Raw genomic sequence first — 15,000 nt, 5'->3', positions numbered from 1 at the left:
ATACATATATACATATATACATATATACATATATACATATATACATATATACATATATACATATATACATATATACATATATACATATATACATATATACATATATACATATATACATATATATATCACACGCACGCATACAGGCACGCACGCAACAGAGACGCACGCAACAGAGAGAGAGAGAGAGAGAGAGAGAGAGAGAGAGAGAGAGAGAGAGAGAGAGAGGAGAGAGAGAGAGAGAGAGAGAGAGAGAGAGACACACACACACACACACACACACACACACACACACACACACACACACACACACACACACACACACACACACACACACACACACACACACACACACACACACACACACCCCGAGGATACTCACATAAACTTCTTGCTGTATCCGAGGGCGAGGAGGTAATAAATGGCGGGAGAATTACGGAAGATACTTGAATGCTTGAGTAGCGACTCCATAATTTTTATGGCCTCCAAAGGCTGGTCAGGCTCCCCTTTGATTGCAGTTGCTGCAACCAGAAACTGGAGCGTTGGCTCATAATGGGGCTCAGCTGCAGAACATCGCTGAAAAAGTATATAGCATCTTTTGTAAAACTTTTTTTGAAAAGTAGCTACTTTGTTCTAACTTTTAAAAAAATAAACAATGAAATAACTAAGGAGTGCATGCGTGTTGTTTGAGTGTGCAATATATTTCATATATGCTTTCAAATATAAACAACCTAGAACAGATATAGCCCTATAAAATACAATCACTTACTCGTACATTTTCAAGACTATAGACATCAAGGCATTGTTGAAACAAAACCACTGCCTTCATGAAGTTCCTCTCCTCATATGCTCTGTATCAGAAAAAAAAAAAAAAATTACAAATCTCAAAATACTTTCCTACCTGTAGGTAAAGACAAATTGTTAGCAATAAACATGACTAAACAACATATGAGCCACTTATTTCAAAATCAAACTTGTTATTTACTTTACCTTCTTGCTCTATGTAAGCACTCCAAGAAGTACTCATTAGTGCAGCCTTTCTCTTCCTATAGTACAAAAAAAAGTGCAGGGAAACATTACTTGTTGTACACCTTTTTGACATATAAAATCAAATGCAACTTCAAAACTGAAAACCACATGAACTGAAAGAGCAAACCTAAAAGAAGCAACTGGAATGTTGAAAAATATGGTTGAGGGCCAAGGTGAACAAAATGTGATGCCATCAAAAATTTGGCTGAGGGAATGTCACACCAGGAAATATTCTGCTGTGGTGATGGAAATGATTTGTGAAGCATGCACAAAGTTCTTGGAGGGAAGATTAGACTCAGTGGGCATTGAAGACGGGGATCTTTATTATTTCCAATGTTCTGTAATGCATTCTGTACCAGCTGTCACCAGTGACAAATGGCATGTTACAGAACATTGAATAAAATGAGTTTTAAAAATGACAATTAACATAATATAACTTACAGTAATTGTTGAGTTGTAGTCTATCTACTAAGATAATATTTAGTCTTTTCAACAAAAACAGTTTATTACCATCTTGATACAGCATAAAAAATGACAAAATGACCAAAAAGGAAAAAATACTGATTTGTAGAAAGAGCAACAACACTGCAAAAGGGAAGAAGTCTTGATGCAGTGCATGAGAGTTCATGTGGGCCAGAGCCAGTGGGTGAAGTTCATAGGCGGAAAAACAAGTTTTAACCCAAAGCCAACAGGTATGGCATGTACTTACATGCCATGCCCACTGAGAGTTTACTTAATGAATTGTTTTTATACACAGACAGCTCCACTTGTACTAAGTCACCAATGAGCCAATTATGAGTACTACATGGCTTGACCTTCTCCATGATTTTTGAAAATATTTTATGGTATCTGATTTTACTGTTACTAATGTCAATAACTTTATAATAATATGTCTATAACAGAAATAATACCATTGATGTTGATAGCATTAGTAAAAAAAAAAAAAATAAGAAACTGAAGTCAGATAAGGTCACAAGGTCTACTAACTGACTCCTTTGTGGCTAAGCACTTGCTGAGCCATCTATGTGCAGAGGTATTGCACCACAAATTTAATCCTGAGTACACAATTTTCCCAGCAGCATTTAGGGTTAAGCCATTAAAATGAAGTCTATTCTGCACAAAAATGCCATATGACAGACTTTGGTATGTCCAAAATAAAAAATGTGATTTTTTACATTAGCTTTGCCAATTCAAATTCAAAACACTTACCAGTTTTGTTATCTCCTCTACCTTATTTCTTCGCTTTTCTTCTGCCTTTTTCTCCTTCTCATGGTTATTGCCTTTTTGCTTATTGTTTTCCATCTCCTCACCTTTATCCCACATTTCATGTACTTCATTCATTAAACGTTCTTCCAGCTGGGCTAATCCTGCAATACTGTAATGGAAGATGAAAGAATAAAGAATCACATCAATCATATTCATGAAACAAGCTGGCAATTACAGTAAATATATACTCCTTTTCATACTACCATACTGCACTTGATAAGAAATTAATTGAAATCAACTACTTCTTAACCCCATCCCATCAGGAAAATGTGATGTTTTATGTTGTGAAATGCATCTACACATAGATGACTCCACAAGGCTCTGCCACTAAGAAGCCAATTAGTACTCTACATGACCTCCCTTGATTTCCCCCTTTCTTGAGTTTGCAGGAAAAAAATATTTTTCTAATACTATTGATGTTGAATCTGTTATTGCTTTTAGTATTATAATTATTAATTAATTAACAAAAGGAAAAGCAATATAAAATCAAATAAAATATTTCCAAAAATCAAGGAAAAAGGTAAAGAGGTGAGATAGTTACGATTAGTAAATGACTTGGTAACTAAACACTTGAGAATCCATCTATGTATAAATACAATTAATAGAGTAAATGCACTGTAGGCATGGCATGTACATACATTCCACCCCAAGCAGCATTGGGTTAATGCACTGTCATAGCACAAGCAGACTGAAGGCATGCATATTATTGCACATACAATTTTCCAGCCCTGTACAACAAGATCTTCCTCGACTGGCATATCTTATTATAACAGCAATAAATCTATAATCAGTATAACCATTCATACACAGATTTTGTGCACGTGAGTGAGGTTTCCAAAATTCATAAGACACAATGACTTACTGTACTAGATTTTCCTTTGATCCCTTATCTTGTTTAGTCTTTTTCCCAGTTCCCTGTAAAGACAGAAGTCAATTAAGTTAAAATATTATGATGTGAGGCTCAGAACTAGTGGATATTCAAGCTAAAATATTCAACACATAAATGTCCCATCCAAGTTAAGATTCAAACACAAATCATGAAATATGAAATCAAAGATGTCCCAGCAGACCCCCAATCCTCCCCTGAAAAGAAGAGGGGGAAAAAAAAAGGTTTACATACCTTTTGATAGTCACATTTGTCATGTATGGTGACCTCCACGATATTAGCTTGAGTTCCCTTTGTCACTTTGTACATGTAAGCTGAAGCACAAATAAAATGTCAAAATCATCTTAAAACCAAATTAAGTCAAGACCTCATATACACATTTTTAATTACAAAAATGTATTTTGAGTAAATTCTTTCAATCAATATGTTTTGTTCACCAAATAAAAATTTTCCAGATACTGAAAATAGGCCTAAACTGAGGCAGTTTTATTAATGCCTTTATCACCATCTTTGTACACAAAATTTTCCACCCACACCCATACTTACAATTACATTTTCACATAAACTTGGACTTTTATTTTTTCTCACACACACAACCATATGTACACCATACTTATACTCACCCACATACTTATATTTCCAGTTACATTTTCACTTTCACTTACACTTACTCACACTCATATTCCCATACTCACACCTGCAACCACACTTAGTATCAATTAAATTTTTATCAAATACTCACAAGTATTCGAACTATGTTTGGCTGATTCCGGTTCTAACTTGCCAGTAACGGACGTGCTGGTTGAAGATAATGATGTTGCTGCAATTTCTATATTGGCTGAAAGGATGAAAACAAATCATGTAGCATTTGTAGTTTGTCACTAACATTGCAGCTTTATGCATTAAAATAAAAATGAAACATTTCTTTCCCTGAATACTTTACTTACTATTTTCAATTTGCAAATTGGCTTACCTTTTTTTGAGGGATTAAGTATTTCTTCTAATAACTGTAGGAGTTCTGGACTGCTGCCACATGCAAAAATACCAGAGCGTGCATAGATTTCTGCAGTGGATTTCCTGTACTGTTTTGTGGCAGCTTGTCCTGCTCGATAATATGCCTGCAAAAAAAATGTAGACTTAACCTCATATTGACAGGCACACCTACTGCTTTCAAAGTTGTTTGTATGTTTGTAAGTGTGAAATTATGTGTGTGTAATCAAGAGTGTAATTATGTTTGAGCAAGTGTTTATGTATGTATAAGTGTTCATATGTGTTTTTGTTGTGTGTGTGGCAATCTGTACTTGTAACTCCATGTTACAATTTAGGACTTGGGTTGTGTGTATGTGGTGTATGTGTGTGTGTGTGTGGGGGGGGGGGGGGGATCAACAAGCACTGAGTGCAGTGTGTTATGTCCAGCCAGCCAGTCCTGGGGGGACCAGAAGCTGGTGGTGACCCTAACACTGTGATTTCTGGAGGCAAACTGGTGGTCAGTGTCAGCTATATCATCATCTAGGCTCCCGCCAGGCCAATGATTCTGAACCAACATAGGGCCCATATGGTATGCTGAATTTAGATTTTGGTCTGCAGATGTGATCTTGAGCTAATGGCTTACACAAATCATGCTGATGTGCATGCCATATTGCTCGGCCACCTTCTCATGCCACGTGTGCTGTGTGGTGTAGTGGTAGTGATATCATTTAGCAATCTTGCTGACTTGTGTTCAAATCCCTTGCCGCCAGTGGATGGTTAACCCCACCCATTCCTTGCACACAAGGGGTAATTTAAAAGCAAAATGAAACAGACAGTATGTCACACCAAAACTATCAATTTGTAACAAATGGAATCAAACTGAAAAAAAATAATAATAATAATAAATAAATAAATAAACACTTTTGAGGCGCCACTTGATTAGCTTCACGGGATGACCCATTTTGTCTGGACCCAACTGGGTGGCCTTGTTCTCGCATGTTTGTTCTTGATTCTTGTGGTTGCTTGTCCTTATCATCCTCTTCTTCTTGGTCAACAGTGCAATCCCTTCGTCCTTGACATCCATGGAGGTCTTGCACAAGTCCTCCTAGACTTCAGATTCGTCTTAGCTTCCTCAAAGTCCTTGTCCAAGTCTTGACTGCATAGTCGTCCACACATCCTTGCAGATATTGTCCAGGTCCCTCTTAGCTGTGTGCTTGTCCAGATGTCCTCATAGGTTTTGTCTGGACCTGTGGGCGTCCAGGGAGGTGGCACCCAGGAAGGCCCTTCCACTACATCCTTGGCTTAATATTTGCACTGACAAACATCCTAGTCTGCAGGCAATCATCCAGTGACATCCTTTCCCAAGGCATCCTTAACCAGCTGGTTCCAGGTGACGTGACCATGTCATGAAAAAATATGGGTCCAGGGTCAGGTGATGTGAACATGCCATCACGTGAAAATCTGGCTGTAGGCTGGGTGATGAGTGTTGCAGCTTGAAGGCTGAGGTGATGGAAAAGACTTGTCACAAGTGCAAAAATCTGTTGGGAGCTTTATTTTACTTACTTGGAGATTATGCATTATTCCTATCAATATATGAGTGTGGAATGTAATGTCCATGAGTTAGGACTGGAAGAGCATCAGCTCCATGGAGGATGATATTTCCATATATTCCTGGCACTGTGAGCAGAGATGCAAGTAGTTTTACAGAAAACTGATGTGTATGTAAAAATTTAACCCATTTCAGCCAGGCCATGCCTTTAGCTGTCATAACAAACTGACTCATCACGTCAGGTATGGCTATAGGTGTACCGACATGCTAGAGTGACTCACGCAGAAAGTTCTGTTACATGTACTGGACTCCCGGGCCAAATGGCAGGACTGTTGCCAGAAATTACTAGTCAGTGACGCCGAGAGATTTCTGATAAAGTCATGGACGGTTTAAAAAATGACAATAACATATATTTATTTTTCATGCACTGAGTTGTGGACTACTTAGAGAGATGATATGGAGTCTATGCAAAGAAAAAAAATATTACTATCTGGATAGTGCAAATCAAATGGCAATTATGGACATTGAAAATGGCCAAAAAAGGTAAAAACACTTATGAATAAAGAGAGTAAATAACTTTGCAAATAGGAGTAATAGAGTCCTGCCACCACGCACATGTGTTCACCTGCACTCAGCCTACAAGCAGCCACCTGCAGAGCAGCTGCTCACATATGCCTAATACCCAGATTTTTGGTGATTTGACTGCCAAGATGCAACTGAATCCAATGGGTTAAGTAACTGTATCAGCAGCAGGGTCCTCCTCTGGTGGTGTGTTGGATATCATCCATCCAACTGATATGGATAGTCGGGGAACCAGAAAATACACACATGGGCCAAGACAATAATAGAAAAAGAAAGGCAAGAGAATGGGTGGGCCAAGTGTTACTAGCTGCTTTTTTCAGATAAGTAGCAGTCTGTATGGACCTGGCTTGAACTAGAAACTGTCTTTGATAATTATAAGAGTAGATAAGGGAAACAACAACAGCAATCTGTGAGGATGTACTAGAACCATTTGCTGTCACAAAAATAAAGAAATGTATGTAGATGTCTAGCTATGCATGTCAGACTATGTAAGACTTCATCAATGGGGCATCCCAAAATGCCGAATGAAATGAAGTGAACTGAAATGATGGGAAAATTTATAAATAAATCGCTCTATTCTGCGAATCTGTGACAGGTGCTCATGACATGCACTATAGGTATCTAACTATCACAGATCACACAACTGCCTAGGATTTTAACCAGAACATGCTAGCGACTTCTAGAGGGTGATCAATTAGCGAAAAATGATTCTGGCTTCAACCCTAGTCCTAAATTAATGAATGGACATAACTATGGCTCCATAAAAGTTGCCAATCACACGAATAACTTTTTACTTTTACCAATATCATAATCATAACATCTGAGTATAGATCTATTGGCTGACACAACCCCAGGTTAATATCTGGCATCCCTGTGCACTATGATATGGGGGATATACTAGAACTATACTCAATAATTAATTTATAAAATTCTGTTACAAGCTCCATTCTAGCACTGATAGAACGTGTAATCTCTGTGAAATGTACCACTCTTATGCCCATTCCTATTGCGTAAACAAGTGCAGACAACCAAATAACGGAAACAGCAAGCTATCTCTCATAGTCATGGGTCTACCTAGCTCGCAAATGTCTGGAAGCAATGAAGGTCAAGGCAATGAAGTGAGCAAGCAATTAATAAGAGTAGAAATAAATGGTATACTATCCTAATAAATGAAATCAGTAAGGGAATTAAACAAACTGAAATAATAAGGACGAGTGAATTTCTAACAGTCAGTCAATGAAACTCATACAAAAGACGAGAATGAAGTACAATGAATTTTAATTTTCAGCTTGAGAGAAAATCACGAACATGTTAAATTCATTGTAGTTGTAGAATAAATCTCTAATAATGAGAGAAATTAATTAAATATATAATGAATGATATTTCTTGCTTGTTGGCAATACTGTGTGCTCACTGTAATAAGTTACTTAAATTCAGGATATAATAAGAGAGAACACAGCCATTTTCTGTCACAAAAATGTCTGCACTTAACACTTTTACCCAGCAAAACAAGGAAGAGAGTGACTGCACATACAATTTATATGGCTTAACACATTTATGGAAGAAGGGAGAGAAGAGAAGTGAGAGGGCCCATAATGTGTACTCACATGGTATTGAGTACATGTCGTATCTGGTGCATGCAAGCATATTTGTCATTTGATTTCCATTATCCAGATGGTAAAAGACTATCTTCTTTGCACAGACTTCATATCATCTCTTTAGGTAGTCTTAAACTCAGTGCAAGAAAAAAGATAAATATTAAACATTTTTATTTGTGTAATCTAAAATAAAAACTGTAATATTCAATTTCCTGTAATACAACCTGCACCATTCACAGCACCAGAAATATGACGCTTAGCATGGAAATGGTATCCTCCATGGAGCCAGTGCTCTTCCAGTCATGACTCATGGACATTAATTCCACACTTGTTTATCAATGGGAATAATGCAAAATTGCCAAATGAGTCTAATAACCTTTCCAAGAGGTTTATGCACTTGTGGCCATCACCCTAGCCTTCAGCCGAAACACTCACGACAGTAAGTTCGCATCACCCGGCCTTCAGCCGAAATACTTACGACAGCAAGTTCGCATCACCCGGCCCACAGCCATTTTTTCTCATCATGGCATGTTCACATTACCCACACCTTGGAGCCAAATTTTTTTTTATGAAGTGATAATCAAATCATCGAGATCAAGAGAGTTAACATATGAAATTTAAGCCATAGATGAGTCCCCTAAAGCAGTGGTTTCAAATGCTTGTTGCAACCCAAATGAGGGCTGCAAGGATACTCCTGAGGGTTGTAGGATAGTTTGAAAAAAATAATGAAATACCAGAAAATTTAAAACAAGGAAAATAATGCAAAGATATTTACACTGCAATTTTGAAATTAAAGCATTCATGAGACTTGGACAAGAAAATAACTGTGAATAATAATACATTAATAATTAAGGCATTAATAGAGAATATTTTTTTTCTGCTCGTTTTATTTTGCAACAAATGACAGTTCAGGAAATTAATTCTATGACATAAAAAAAAAATTAATTCTTATTATCAAATCGAAGTAGAATTCAGCAAAATCTAATAGACAAAGCTAACTGAAGAAATACTGAAATTAGTTTTCCATTATGAAAGATGCCCAAGTCAAAAAAAAAAAAAAAAAAAAAAAAAAAAAAAAAAAAAAAAAAAAATCTGGGTCATGCAAGGAGAGAAAAAAAATAATAATAATAACATCACACTACAATTCCTTCTATAAGCTCATAAACTTTACTGGGAAAATGTTATGTCCACTGTAATTTTGCTTTGTAAATCATCTTTCCACAGAGGTGGCTCCAAAAGGGCACTGTCACCAAGGGGTCCATTAGTAGGTTTACGTGACCTCACCAGATCTCGTTTTACCTTGAGTTTGTTTGTTTGTTTCCTAATGAAATTAATATTGATACTGTTATAATCGCCGTCATTTTTATTCATATAATGTTGTTAACAATACTAACAACAATAAAAAAAATGAATTTTCAAATAATCAAGGAAAAGTGATATTAACCCATTGCCAACGGGTGGCATGTACGCACATGCCATAGAGTATGTATGGACATGCCATAAGTTTTTTTTTGTTACAATCACCGCAAAAGATTATTTTTCTGCCACTGAAAGTGTGATTAAGTCAGATTTAACACTTTCTCATTTTTACCATGCAACAACAACAACAACAACAACAACAACAAAAACAACAACAAACAACACACACAACAAAAAAGCACAACAACAACAACAAAAAGCAACAAACGACGATTTCAACTCCATGATGCCGCACACTGCTTATTTTATTCGGACTATAGACTGAATAATGATCAATTATGGAGTCTATATAACAACAAAAATACCCTTCAGTCTCGATTTATCAGGAAGTTTGGCAAGTAGAGACTTTAAAAAATAATGAAAACTGAAAATACAACATATCTTCGTAGTATTACGAAGAAACGGCATGGGATGCTGGTATTTGGCATGAGTGGTCGCGCATGCTAGGGCGACGATATAAGCCCCTGGCAGCAAGGCCCGGGCCACTATGAATACTACCCGTCGGAAAAGGGTTAACTGGACTAGTAATTAGTACTTTGGTGAATAAGTACTAGGGAGCCATCTGTGTTGAAAACATCAATAAACTAAAATCAGTGTACCTGTTTTGTATGTACATGTTTCCCCCATCAGCAATGGGTTAACCAATTAATCCACAAAATTATCTGAGATTGAAGTTTAATGACAGTAATTGCTAGTCTTTGCTGTATGTGGTCTATTATAACCAGAGTAGCCCAAAATCTTCAAACCTTCTGTATGTAGGTGCTAGCTACACACAGTAAGACTACTGAAACTGTGTTACACACTAAAAAACACACAAACAGAACAAGGCATATGTGAAAATAAATATAGAAATAACAACACCAGCATAGAGTAATGGCTCTAATCATATGAGATGACGACGATAGGTCATAACGATAATCAAGACAGCCAATTATAACAGCAATGATGAAGACAATGGTGATGGCAATGAATAAGACTATGACTACTATGACTGCACAACTATGCCGAAAGAAATAAAATATTATAATATTATGAGCGGAAAGAGAGAGAAAAAGAAATCTAGTTCGTAAACTTGACCTATGGATAGACATACCTTCATATGAAAAGGGTTCAGCTTGATGGCAATGAGGGCATCCGACTCAGCATAGGCATACTGCCCCAATTTAAAGAGCGCCTGACTGCAGTTAGACCAAACCCGATGATCGTAAGGGTCCTTTTTCTTTGCTGCCAAGATTCAATAATAGATTATAAAAAATTCTTTTGATAATTTTTAGCTTTGATTTATCGATGGAATTCATTTAATTTATTCAAAACAAATATAACAAATTATTTCACACTGAAAAACAAAATCAATTCCATCATATCCTTAATTTTGGGAGAGCTTAAATAAAATTTTGTTATACATATAACATGCTTACCTATATCATAATGGATTATTGCTTGATTAAAATCTTTTTTGTTAAAATAGTAGTTGCCCTTTTCTCGTGCCTTTTCACCCTCGGCCGTGAGCTGCTTGCATGTTTTAGCATCCTGAGGGGAACATTCAAGTCAAATTAGTCACTAATCCAATTAAAAAGTAAAAATTGAATATCTTATCTTCACATTTAGTCTTTTGCTGCAATTACTGAAGTTTTATATCATATACAATTGGAAATATATAAAGAAATGTAACATACCACCTTCTGTATATACTTACAAATTTAATATAAGCTTCAAATTTGCTATCATTTATTCTCTGCAGGAAACAAACAGAAAAAAAATAAATGTAATGCTCTCTGCAATATAAATAAATCAAATTCAATTTTTCCATATATCAAGAGTAAAATAAAAAACAACAGAAAATGCTACTTACTAATGGCTCTTGGACATGTCGGATAGCATCCCTATATGTTGCAGACTGATCCAAAGACCCAAGGATTTTACCAACAGTTGACTGACTTTGCAGTATATTATACTTTTTGATAATCACTTGGTTAAAGCCAACTTCTACCAAGTTACTGTCTTTCTCATTTTTATCAGATTTCCCTGGTGCTATATGCATTGCAACCTGGAAGAGGTAAAAGATGCCTATATAGAATTTTACAACAATTTCTATATTAATCCACTGTGTAATCACTCTAATCATGTGCAAGGTTACATTTTAGATCCACATTCTTTATTTCTTCTCCTTCTACAAGAATTCATATCTGTAGGTATCTCAGTAAAAGCTAGATCTACATCAATCTTAATAAAAAGATATTATCAATATTTAGAGAAGCACAATAAATGACTAATGACTAATCTTAAGTTCTTCACTCTTGATTAGGCAATTCTAATCCCATATTCCTACATCTGAAGTAAAGATATTTTCTATGCAATCAAAGTGAGATATCGTGAGCCATTACAAAAAAGTAACCTCAAAACCCCTGGACTAAAACTAAAAAAGACATGCCAGTGACTTCCTAACTTGCATAAAGAGAGCTGATCTTCCAAAAGTTTATAGTTCCCTTACATCATGAATAGTAAGAACAGCACCAACACCGAAACCAGGTTTGCCATCTTTCTTCACAAGTAAAACAACGGGAGAGACATGTTTTCCATCAGATAAACGGAGGTAAGACATCATGTCATTAGTTGCCACGAAGATAACCTGAAAAAGAGATATTTGATAATAAATATCTTGATAACTGCTTTTGATGATGTTATATTAAGCAAAGTTGGCATGTCAATACATAAAACTGAAACTGTGAGGTAGTCATAAAAAAGGAAAGAGAAAATAAAGCAAGGAACTTACTTGCACATTAATAGAATGCTGTAAATTTTGGCTATACAATTCCAGTATGCCATTTTCTGTAAGTACACATTTAGACTTCCCACTCATTTTTCCTGAAAATTAAAGAAAAAAATATTTGCTATACATGATAAATAGACAAAAACACAATTTAGGTTTATATACAGTACTTACTAGGTAAGGATTTATAATTGTAATAATGAATTTCACGAAATAGTAATTTTACAGAAAGGAAAAAAGTTCTTTACATCCCAAATACTTTTACTTAATATTAATTAATACAGACATCATCCATAAAAAATACACATAACATTGCTACAACTATTTTTTTTCATCATTTACATAATCCTAATTTCCAGGCTACATGTTATCCCAAAATACACCAAGTGTTTTTCTACAACCCCAGACAGCTAATAATGGTACCAACAATTGTTCCTAGCAATATGCAAATGAGGTTAAACAAAAAAAACAATGTCTCAACTGCTGCACAATGAAAGAAACTCAACACAGATAAATAGATACACTGGTAATTATAAATACACAAGAGACTGATAGTCAACTCTGAGAGAGAACAGAAAGGTAACACTGAAAAAAAATGAGGCACTAACAGACCCAGATCAGGGGAGCAAAGGCACTGCAGAGCAGTGCGACTGCTGATGAACTGCTGAGTGGCAGTGTCAGCAGCCTTACTATGAGGATTTTTTCGGTTGAAACCATTCGGTAGGAACATCCCAAGCCAATTTACTTGTTGATTTACTTGTTTCTCACCAATACCTTTTTCTTTCTTACTATCTTCTGTTCTGCTTTTTTTTAATATGAAAATAATCTATACAAAGGATTGAAAAACTGAAAACTTAATTGATACATATTCCATGGCAAATAAATTGTGAAATAAAACAATCAAAGAAGCTATCTAGACTTCTGCAAATTACTGAATTTATCTATAAGCCCAATTAAGGAACTATTGTTCAAGACAGAAACTGCAGAAAACTTTTGAAATGTATCTTTACAAATGTAGATTCAAAAAAGGAAACCAGTCCCTAAGGATAAAAGTTACAAAAATTATTTACAATCTTTAAGTTATACAGTTTATCCAAACATGTAAATAAATCTGTTCAATCTGAATGTTATGGAGTAACAATTTTTTTGTAGATTAAAATAGAAGATTATCCATATATGCACAATTAAATTTTGACTATAATTACATACCACTTGCCATTAAGCAAATAATTTTAGAAAATGATTTAGAACTATACTTTACAGGACTATCTCCCAATGCCAAAATGATGTCCATTGGACCAATATTACTGATATATATTACATTTCTGATGTCTCCTATATCTTTTTATGGGAGATTTAATCCTTTTGTATATAAAACTCCATAAAATTAGGTCACATAATAATCTTAAATATTCTGCCACAACTAAGATCGTTTAGCCTACAAAGAGATACTTTTTTAATCAGGCACCTATGTGGTTTCTAAATTATGACAAAAGATAATTATGATGTTGAAGTTCAGGAAATATTTCCCTCAAGGGAAAAGATTACATGTGTTAGTTTGATAATATAATGAATAGTATGTGCAGAATGGAAGAAAATTGAAAAAAAATCAACTATGACAAGAAAGAATTAATGACTTCACAAAGATTCTGATTTATATGTAATATGTAATTTTGAGGAAGATATAACACCAAATGTATAAACCACAGCTCTTGTCTCATGACATTATTCATTATTAGTTACAAAAGTGGTTAAACTTTACAGTATGGATGCACAAAATTAGGGAAAGCTGAAGATGATATTCTTGTAAAGGACAAAAAGTTGCAATCACTGGTACAAAACAATCTGCAGGCATGAACAGAAACACCACAAATAAAGGAAAAAGATGACAGAAAGCAGAGGCGAGGCAAGGCGAGGTAAGGCAAGGTGAAGTTAGCACTGGTTAAGTTAAGCAATGGTTACACAAACAATTTTTTAAACAACCAGTTTATGATTTTATCTAGCCTTTATGGTGGGTCTGCTTGGGTACTCTGGAAATGGATATGCCATACCATCAACACAAATTTTTACCCTACCCATATCTGATAACATCCAATCATGAGTGGGTTATGGTCTCAGCTAAAGTTAGAGCAATTTCATAGTGCCTGAATTACCTGTAGCCACAGCTTGATACTAAATTCATGAAACTTGCTATCCACACAATAATGTAACTGAAATACACTATGGTTACAGATAACTTTCTTTCACTGCAAGAAATTTTCTTTGGGGATCTTTTCTACATATAAAAAAGTCTTATCAAAACATCAGGAAAATATTGCACAATAATCCTAAGTAACTGCCCTATGTAGGAATTTCCTTAACACATATACCTAATTTTACATTTGACAAAAGATTGCAAGGGAGGTCTGAAAGCTGTAAATTACTGTGGATGGTACTTTGTTGGATTTGGATTTAGGTACCTGTTCAAATATTACAGTGTTCTTTACTAGTGCAGATTAAACTGTAAAGCCACACTATTTTGGTTCCTTCATAGGTCAGCACTGCTTACCTTTCTGTATCTAAGCTCAGTCCTACTCTGGCTAATTAATAAATCTTATCCTAACTCAAAAAGTACAAGAACCATAACTTTGTCCAATATATCTACTTCATAACAATTACTGACACTGACAGTTACTCTAAATCAACAGTCAAAAGGTTGCTGAGGTAATCCAAAACTTACTGACAGTTACTCCAAAAAGGCAAAACAGTTGCTGACAGTTACTCCACAAATGCAACCACAAACATTCTCAACTGCAAAAGATCCATCACATAACTATTGAAAATAAGGCCATACAAAGAAAGTGTGCCGATGATGAGGAAACGAGCGATGGAAAAA

The 15,000-nt window shown here is 35.4% G+C and overlaps 1 protein-coding gene across 1 annotated transcript in view; it reads right to left on the bottom strand.

The window, feature by feature from the left end:
- Nucleotides 1-15,000, bottom strand: part of LOC119597602 — a gene marked incomplete at its 3' end in the record, with an annotated part of 37,236 nt that overhangs the window by 16,887 nt on the left and 5,349 nt on the right. Inside the window, 14 exon segments of the mRNA XM_037947191.1 lie at nucleotides 380-573; nucleotides 767-848; nucleotides 988-1,043; nucleotides 2,236-2,401; nucleotides 3,155-3,207; nucleotides 3,413-3,492; nucleotides 3,921-4,016; nucleotides 4,152-4,296; nucleotides 10,449-10,579; nucleotides 10,774-10,885; nucleotides 11,052-11,090; nucleotides 11,208-11,402; nucleotides 11,847-11,984; nucleotides 12,129-12,220. Coding sequence (XP_037803119.1) covers nucleotides 380-573; nucleotides 767-848; nucleotides 988-1,043; nucleotides 2,236-2,401; nucleotides 3,155-3,207; nucleotides 3,413-3,492; nucleotides 3,921-4,016; nucleotides 4,152-4,296; nucleotides 10,449-10,579; nucleotides 10,774-10,885; nucleotides 11,052-11,090; nucleotides 11,208-11,402; nucleotides 11,847-11,984; nucleotides 12,129-12,220 — 1,579 coding nt within the window.

Source organism: Penaeus monodon, chromosome 39, assembly GCF_015228065.2.
Source record: "Penaeus monodon isolate SGIC_2016 chromosome 39, NSTDA_Pmon_1, whole genome shotgun sequence".
Classification (NCBI taxonomy): domain Eukaryota; kingdom Metazoa; phylum Arthropoda; class Malacostraca; order Decapoda; family Penaeidae; genus Penaeus; species Penaeus monodon.
Note: the sequence above shows the minus strand (reverse complement) of the source record. Positions and strands in the feature narration are given on the sequence as shown.